The 8,540-nt window shown below is 64.9% G+C and overlaps 1 protein-coding gene across 1 annotated transcript; it reads right to left on the reverse strand.

Annotated features, from left to right (window-relative positions):
• Positions 1–229: 229 nt before the first annotated feature.
• Positions 230–5,416, reverse strand: RPS10 (ribosomal protein S10). Its single transcript, XM_038162674.1, has 6 exons — positions 5,299–5,416; positions 4,556–4,705; positions 3,939–4,110; positions 1,051–1,128; positions 694–749; positions 230–323 (listed from the first exon to the last, which is right to left on the reverse strand). The coding sequence occupies exons 2-6, from the start codon at positions 4,703–4,705 to the stop codon at positions 282–284; spliced, it is 498 nt and encodes a 165-aa protein (XP_038018602.1). The 5' UTR covers positions 5,299–5,416; the 3' UTR covers positions 230–281.
• Positions 5,417–8,540: the final 3,124 nt, after the last annotated feature.

Raw genomic sequence — 8,540 nt, forward strand, 5'->3', positions numbered from 1 at the left:
GGCCCCAGCCCAGCGCTGCTGCACGGCCGGAAACCAGCATTGCCCTGGGCTGGTGGGAAATGCCCTGCGTTCCTCCAGGAGTCACCTCCACACCCCCCAAACTCGGACAGTTCCTCCACTAGAACCTGTATTTAGTCACTCCCCAAGTGCTGTTCTACATGCCAAAGATCTGAGTCACGCTGCGCTTGGGGAGCTCTGTTTGTGCACTTCAGACAGACACAGGCACCAACCCAGTGGCATTTTCACCTCTTTTATTATACACAAAACATGAGCACGAAGTTCTACTGCGGGGGCTGACCACGTCCACGACCAAATCCACCTCTCTGCAACAGCAAAAGGAGAGTGTTAGAAATCACTGTGTCAGGTAATGACAGCAAAAACAAACATCAAAGCTCTCTGATGGCACAGGTCAGCCAGGTGAGTGCCACCAACATCAACCCATTCTGTGGATCACACCTAAAATACTTTTATTTTTGGAGTATAAAACCATAGATCTCCAAAGAGCTCAGCTTGCTCTCAAACTCGTCACTGGCCTCTGTCCCACCACATCCTTTCCCCACAGCGAGCAAGCTGCGTGGGAAGGGTGACAGTTTCCAGCCCCTCTGACACCCTAGAGTCCCACAGGCAGGACCTTCCAGCTCCTCCCATCAAAGCCTTCCAAAAAGGAAGCCAAGTTCAAATGCAAACACTCACAAACTGGAATTCCGTGGCTGCTCCAGCACCAGCCTCAGCCTTCTTGTCAGCACCAGCTGCAGAAAGAGAAGCAGTCAGTGCCCACAGAACCCCCTGCCTGGCAGCAAAGCTGTGACCACCCCACAGAACCAAAACTGGGGCTGAACACAGCAAGGTGGAACAGCTGAAAATGCTGGAGAGTTATCTAACCAACCCCAGGGAAAAACACCAGCTCAGCCAGACAAAACTCCAGCACACCTCCCCTCCACCCTCACGTACAGACTCCAAGCTATGCCAGGAGTCCCATCTTCCCCTCTTCTCCTTGAGAGGAGCCCCAGAGTTGGCCCGTTGTCCCCGGGGGCACGGGGGCACACTCACGTGGCACGGCGCTGCGGCGGTACGTGTCCCGGTCAGCCTCGCCCCGCGTGAGCCGCGCCGGGCGCTCGCCCTCCAGACCTGCAGCACAGAGCACAGCTTCAAACACTGCTCACAGCCCCAAACGCTGCCCACAGCCCTAAACACTGCCCACAGCCTCAAACACTGCTCACAGCCCCAAACGCTGCCCACAGCCCCAAACGCTGCCCACAGCCCCAAACGCTGCCCACAGCCTCAAACACTGCTCACAGCCCCAAACGCTGCCCACAGCCCCAAACGCTGCTCACAGCCCCAAACGCTGCCCGCAGCCCCAAACGCTGCCCACAGCCCCAAACGCTGCCCACAGCCCCAAACGCTGCCCGCAGCCCCAAACGCTGCCCACAGCCCCAAACGCTGCCCACAGCCCCAAACGCTGCCCACAGCCCCAAACGCTGCTCACAGCCCCAAACGCTGCCCGCAGCCCCAAACGCTGCCCACAGCCCCAAACGCTGCCCACAGCCCCAAACGCTGCCCACAGCCCCAAACGCTGCTCACAGCCCCAAACGCTGCCCGCAGCCCCAAACGCTGCCCACAGCCCCAAACGCTGCCCACAGCCCCAAACGCTGCCCACAGCCCCAAACGCTGCCCACAGCCCCAAACGCTGCCCACAGCCCCAAACGCTGCCCACAGCCCCAAACGCTGCTCACAGCCCCAAACGCTGCTCACAGCCTCAAACGCTGCCCACAGCCCCAAACGCTGCCCGCAGCCTCAAACGCTGCCCACAGCCCCAAACGCTGCCCACAGCCTCAAACGCTGCCCACAGCCTCAAACGCTGCTCACAGCCTCAAACGCTGCTCAGCCAGGGCAAAACACAAACTTCCTGCAGCCCAAGGTGCACAACAGCACCGGGTCTGCCAGCAGTGCTGCAGCTTGGGGAGAATAAACCTGAGGAAAACAGTGGTTTACTAAAGGAAACTTCACTTGAAGGGTGAAATCTGCTCCAGGGTCCCAACTTGTGGCAGGGTGGAAGTTAAATAATGTGAGAAGTGGGTTTACAGCATCATCTCAACAGTCTTCTGGTCATCAAACTGGTGCTGAAATGTTATTGTTGGTAAAAATCCCAGAAATACTGGGAATGTGCCCTGGCCGACAATCCTGGGCACTGCTGAGTCCCAACCTGCAGGACAGAATTCTCACCCCCACCTGAAACAGCCACACTGGCAGCACCCCAAATCCCCCACAGGACACGTTCAGGACAGTAAAAACAGATCATCTGCGGAATCTCAGATGAATTCCAGACAAAACTGCTGCAGGAACACCCAGCTGTGGAGGGACCACCCCGTCTCAGGGACTGGGATGTGTCCCTGGAGCCCAGGTTGGAGTCTGCCCACCGGGCAGGACCCACTGAGGGGCAGCTGTGCCTGGCACAGCCCAGTGCCCTCCTGCACATCCACACGCATTGGTTTGGCCATAAAAAACCCAGTTCTTGTAATAATTCTTTTACTACACCACCTCTGCGACTCCCGGACTGCTGCTGCCTCAAGAAGGGCATCCACAGCAAGAAAAAAAAAGCACCAAGGGCAGCCCTTCCAAAAATCCCTGCCCAGATGGGGCTGAGGAGGGTTCCAGCACCAGGACAACCCTGTGACAGCACACACAGCTCCTCCTGCACAAACCCCAGCCAGAAGCTGCCACCTTTCCCTCCCTCCCAGCAGGGATGCAGCTCCCTCAAGCTCAGTGGATAAACACAGCGTGTAAAGAACAAATCTTGGAACATCCAAGCAGCTCCGAGATCAAAGAAAGCAGCGTCTTCCCAGTTTCTCTGCAATTCCTTCCTTTGAAGCAGGCGATGCTCCTGTTTTGTTTGGCTCAGACACAAATTGCAGCAGCTGGGGGTGAACTCCCAGCACAAAAAAGCACAACCGCCCGTGTGATCCCCCAGAGCCAGAGCACATCTGGCTGCACCGCCTGCACCCGGGGGTGTGAAAGCCCACCGAGGGAAAATCAGAGCTGCAAGGGCAACACACAGAACCACAGAGCAGCTGGGGCTCATCTGGACATCAGCCAGTTCAACCCCTCTCCAGGCAGGGCCACTCAGAGCAGGTGACACAAGAACGTGTCCAGAGAGGGAGACCCTCCCTGGCAGCTGCTCCAGGGCTCTGCCACCCACATGCAAAGCTCTCCCTCATGCTGAGGTGGAACTGGCTGTATTTTAGTTCCTGGCACTGGTCACCAGTGAACAGAGTCTGGCAGCATCCCCATGGCTATCTGTGGGTTCTTGTCCTCTCCTCCATCCTAACCAGGCCCAGCTCCCTCAGTCCCTCCTCGCAGAGATGCTCCAAACCCCTCAGCATCTCTGTGGGCTCTGCTGCTCCTCCAGCACGAGTTTGCTGTTAACCCTGAACGACGAGCCCTGCGCCAGGAGGAGCACGTTCAGCGTCCCTGCGGAAGGCAGAGTGGCACACCCAACACAGGTGACACCCAACCTGGCCACAGGTGATCCCGGGGGGGCTCACCCGGCCCTGGCCAGTACCTCCTCCACCCCCCACCTCAGCAGGTGTGCTCCCACCAATCCCAGTCCCTGGGGACGGCCAGTCCCCTCTCAGACCGTGTCCCTTTGTGTCCCCTCTCAGGGACACCACTCCGCTTCCAGCTGGAAAACCCCAAACCACATTTCCTTGCTCTGCTCACAATTTCACACCCAATGCCCACAGATCTGGCAGTGTCCTGTGTGCCCACCCATGGCTGCTCAGCCCCTGTGTGCCCACCCTCCTTGTGCCCACCCATGGCTGCCCAGCCCCTGTGTACCCATCTGTGGCTGCCCAGCCCCCTTGTGCCCACCCTCCTTGTGCCCACCCATGGCTTCCCAGCCCCCCCGTGCCCCCCAGCCCCCCGTGCCCACCCCAGCCCACCTTTGGGCCGGGGCCTGCCGGTCTCGGGGCGGCTGCGGCGCAGCGTGGCCGGGACGATCTCGGGGGGCAGGTGCAGGTAATCGCGCAGGTACTGGATGCCCTCGTTGGTCAGGTACCAGTAGAAGTGTCTCCAGGCAAACTGCTCCTTCACGTACCCTCGGGACTTGAGGGACTGCGGGGAGAGCTCCCAGTTACTCCCAGTTCCAGTCAGCCCCAGTCCCAGTCAGTCCCAGCTCCAGTCAACCCCAGTTCCAGCCAGTCCCAGCTCCACAATCCCAGTCCCAGTCAGTCCCAGTTCCAGTCAATCCCAGCTCCAGTCAGTCCCAGCTCCAGTCAGTCCCAGCTCCAGTCAGTCCCAGCTCCAGTCAGTCCCAGTTCCACAGTCCCAGTCCCAGACAGTCCCAGCTCCAGTCAGTCCCAGCTCCAGTCCCAGTCCCAGTCAGTCCCAGCTCCAGTCAGTCCCAGTTCCAGCTCCAGCCTCTCCCAGCTCCTCACAGTCCCAGCTCCTCCTCACAGGGAACGGGGGACAGGGGACCAGGAACAGTTCCCAAGCAGGGGACCCCAGGCAGCAGCAGCCCCCCAGGGAGCCGTGTCCCGGTGTCCCCGAGCGCTGGCACCTGCATGGCTTTCATCACGTGCAGGTTGGGCACGTTCTTGTCCACCAGCTCGGGGTGCTTGGGCATGTGCACGTCCTTCTTGGCCACCATCACGCCCTCCTTGAACAGCAGCTCGTAGATGGCGATTCGGTTCTTCTTGGGCATCAACATCTGCAGAGGGCACAGCGAGCAGGGCTCGGTGACATGCGGGCACCAACAGCTGCACCGGGGACAGCGAGCCCGGTGCCCCCGAGGGACAACCGGGCGCTCCCAGCTTTGGCCCCTGAAATCATCCCGCGCACCCCGGGCAGGGCCACGGCTCGGGGGAAGCCTGGCCCGGCCCCGCCACGGACGCCGTTGGCGCTGCCGTTAAGCCGAACGGGACTCGGGAACCGGGAGCCGTGGGAGCGTCTCGCCCCTCCGGGAGCCGGAACCGACCCCGGCAGCGCCCCCAGCACGGGAAACTGGCTACGGACGGCGTTCCCGGACCCGCCGGGCCCGGGGCTCTCCCTACTCGGGCACCACTGAACCCCCGCGGATCACGGACCACCCCCGCGGATCACGGACCACCCCCGCGACAGCGCCCGGGCCGGGAGGCCCCGGTGCCAGCGCCGGACATCCCGTACCGCCCCGCGGCCTGGCGCCCCCAATCCCTCCCTCCCCACACGGCCGGGCTGGAGCCCCCATGGCGGAGATGCCCCGCGGGGGACTCCAGGCCGCGGGATGGCGGCGATGCGCGGCCGATGGCCCGAGCGCGGCCTCACCGTGGCGGCGGCGGCGGGGCCCGACCGGAAAGGGCTGTGCGTGCGCCGGAGCGCCGCTTCCGCCGCGACGAAAGCCCCCGGCGGCGAGGGCGGCCGCGGCGCTGCCTGCGCGGAGGTAAGCCCCCTCCCGCTTGGGAACGGGCGGCTGCCGCGGTGCCTGATGGGAACGGCGGGAGACCCCCGGTGTCACCCCCCAGCCGTGCCATCCCCGCACGTCCCCAGCCCTGCCACCGCCGCTCCCCGCCGCGCCCGGTGTCCCTCGGAGCGCGGCTGTGACGCCCTGCCCGCGATCCCGGAGAGCCGCGGGTCGCAGCCCGGGCTGAGGGCTCGGGGCGGCAGCGGAGCGCTCTGCTCCCCTCACACCGGCCCGGCAGCCGCGAGCCCCCCGATCCCCGAGCGCGGCTCTCGTTCCCGAAGGGTTTTCCTGGAGCCGCGTCCCCTTGGGCACACCCCGTGTCCCCCCAGCCCGGGACCGTCCCGGTTCGAACCCCCGGGAGCGCACGGAGCGGCTCCGGGGGAGGGGGACACGTCCCGAACGCGGTGGGCACCACCGGGCACACGGCACCCGGAGCAGGGCCGGGGGACAGCAGGCGGGCCGGGGGGCGCGGGGACCCCCGGTGTCCCGGGGCTTGTCGCCATCCCCGCGGCTGGCGCGCTGTCACCTTGCGCGGCCGAGGAGCCGCCGCGCCGGGCCGGGGATTGGTCGGCTAAAAATGCCGCCCTAATCTCCGAGCTGATCTTTACCCCCTCCCTCCGCCCCATCTGCCGCGACCTGCCCGCGATGCGCAGCGCCGGCCCCGGGAGAGGCTCCGCCGCTGCCCCGAGGTACGGCCGGCGGGGCGGGCGGGGGGCGCAGGGCTGTCCCGGGGGGCTCGGGGGGACCGGGGCGCTGTCACGGCGCTGTCCCCGCCGGGGTTTGAAGCGGGTCCGCGCCCCACCCGGTTTAAGTGATTTCCAACTCGTGCCGGACCGTGCCGGGCGGGGAACGGGAGGGATCGAGGGATGCGCCGCCGCGTCCCGGGAGCTGCCCGGCGCCGTCCTGGGGCTTTGCTACCGTGCCGTCCCCTCCTTTCTTCCTTTCGGGGGCGAAGCTCCCGCAGGGTGACCCCAAGGATGCTGCGACAGTTGCGGCATCAGCCCGGCGCGTCCCGCGGGGCGGGAGCTGTCCCTGCTGGCCCGGACCGCTGCCCGCGGGCGCTGTCGCTGTCCCTGTCCCTGCCTCTGCTGCAGCAGATCACAGCTCCTGCACCTCCCGCCTCGGAAATGGCAAAGCAAGTGCTTTGCTAAACGGATTAGAGCTCTCCCGGCAGCCTCCCCGGCTGCTCCCGCATCCCTCGGCCCCCGCGCCGCCTTCCCCGGGCAAACCCCGTCCCTAAGCCAAGGGGCCTCCGGGCTCTGCGGCTCCCTGACCCCGAAACCCCGAGGGTCCTTCCACCTCCTGGGGTTTTGTGCTCCCTTTGCAGGAGCGCACAGAAAATCGGGGCATTCACCGGGCAGCGGCTCGGCCGTGCTGGAGGTGCCGCCCTGCCCCGGGGTCCGCACTGATCTGAGCCCCCCGGCCGCTCCCTCTCCCTCCTCTCCCTCCTCTCCCAGCGTGTGCGGCCGCCGGAGGGGCTGCGGCAGGACGGGAGCGGGATCGCACCGTGAAAGGATCGAGGGAAGGGAGCCCAGGCACTGGCAGGGACCGACAGTGACGTGCACAGGGAAGGGACATCGGCAAAGCGTGTCAGCACCGACCGGGGCCACGTTCTGAGCCCGGAGCCCGGGCTGGGCTCTGTGTGGGATCCCCCTCGCTGGGAATGCCCCGTCCCCAGCTGTGCTGCTCCCTGCCAGGGCACGGGGATGCAGCCAGGCTGCTCCAGCACGGCGCCTGGCACGGCTCTGCCCGGGGACAGACTTTGTCCCGGGGGTGCCAGCCTGGCCGGAGTTTGTGCAACACCTCGAAGGCAAACTCCGGACCTGCTGAGCTCCTGCGGATGCTCCTGGAGGAGGAGGAGGAGGAGGAGGCGAGGCTGCATCCAGCCGGCAGCTTGCAGGGGCGGCCAAGCCAGTGTCCGGCTGTCCCCGGCGCGGCACGACAGGGCACGGCAGGCAGGATGTGCTCGTTGTGCTGGAATGCACGGGCTGCTCGGGCAGCTGCCTGCAGCCAGCCCCACGCTGCTTCCCGGGAAAAATGGAGCCTTTATGTCCCTGCCCCAGCCCCTTCCCCGGAAGGGCGCGGAGGATGCCCCGGCCGGTCCCAGGCGGACAAGAAGGGGATTGTCTCGCTGCGATTTGGGTTTCTGGGAGCACCTGCCCCGCGCGGGGCCCTCCACAATGGCTGCCTGTCTGCCGCAGAGCCGCCAATTATCCTCCGCGGCTAATTAGAGATGCAAAGTAGCGCCTGCATTCTCCCAGCTCCCCGGAGGGCTCCTGGGACCGGCGGCACATCCGCAGCGGCGACTCAGCCCGGGCACGGGGCGAGCGCGGGGCGCTGGCCCCATCGGGCCCCCCGAGCCGCAGCTGCCGCTCCGCCCGGCCCTGGGAAGAGCAGTGCAGGGCAGGAATGGGCTCGGCATCCCGGGATGCCCTCTGCCCCCATCCACACCACTCTGCCCTGGACCGCCCACGGGCTCTCCCGCTGCTCCCAGGAGCTGAGCCCCACAGCTCGGGGCTCTGCCGCGATTTGGGGAACACATTTCCCCTCCTTGCTGGGGAAGCAGACGGGAGCTGGCTGTGCTCAAACCCCCGCGTTCGTGCGAGGGCCGGCACTCCTGCCTGGCTGATGGGCAGGCGGCTGATCCCTGGTGGCATCTCTTCATTCCTGCCTGCTCTGGCTCGCCGGGATCACGGTGTGGGCTCATGCGCTCTGACTTCTCCGTTTGCGCTCACGGAGCTGTGATTCCAGAGAGGCAAGTGGCCCCATAAATCAGGGCTTATTTCCTGCCAATACCGTCTGCTGCTTCCCACAGGGAAACTCATTTGCAGGAGGAGAAGTGACTTACCACTGAAAACAGTAAACGGTGGGATGGTGAGAGCCGGGGAAAAGTTTGTCGTGACCGAGTTTTTGGTGAAGGAACTGAGGAGGCAGAGCTCCCACCTGCTGCCTGCGTGGAACAGCCCAAGCTGCAGGGAAGGAGACCTGAGCTGGTGCCACCTGCACAGACCACAGAGCTGGTGGCAATGGCTCTTTGCACTGGGGAACCTCCCCCCCCCTCCAAGTCATTGAGGTTCCCCCCATCACCATCCTGGAGAGCGACTGT

The sequence above is a fragment of the Motacilla alba genome, chromosome 26, assembly GCF_015832195.1.
Source record: "Motacilla alba alba isolate MOTALB_02 chromosome 26, Motacilla_alba_V1.0_pri, whole genome shotgun sequence".
Taxonomy (NCBI): domain Eukaryota; kingdom Metazoa; phylum Chordata; class Aves; order Passeriformes; family Motacillidae; genus Motacilla; species Motacilla alba.

Coding starts and splice junctions, on each gene's coding strand:
- RPS10 (XM_038162674.1), bottom strand. CDS start 4,705: ATGTTGATGCCCAAGAAGAACCGAATCGCCATCTACGAGCTGCTGTTC. Junction 1,129..3,938: donor CGGCAGGCCCCGGCCCAAAG/GTGGGCTGGGGT, acceptor TCTGTGCTGCAG/GTCTGGAGGGCGAGCGCCCG. Junction 750..1,050: donor CCGCCGCAGCGCCGTGCCAC/GTGAGTGTGCCC, acceptor CTCTTTCTGCAG/CTGGTGCTGACAAGAAGGCT.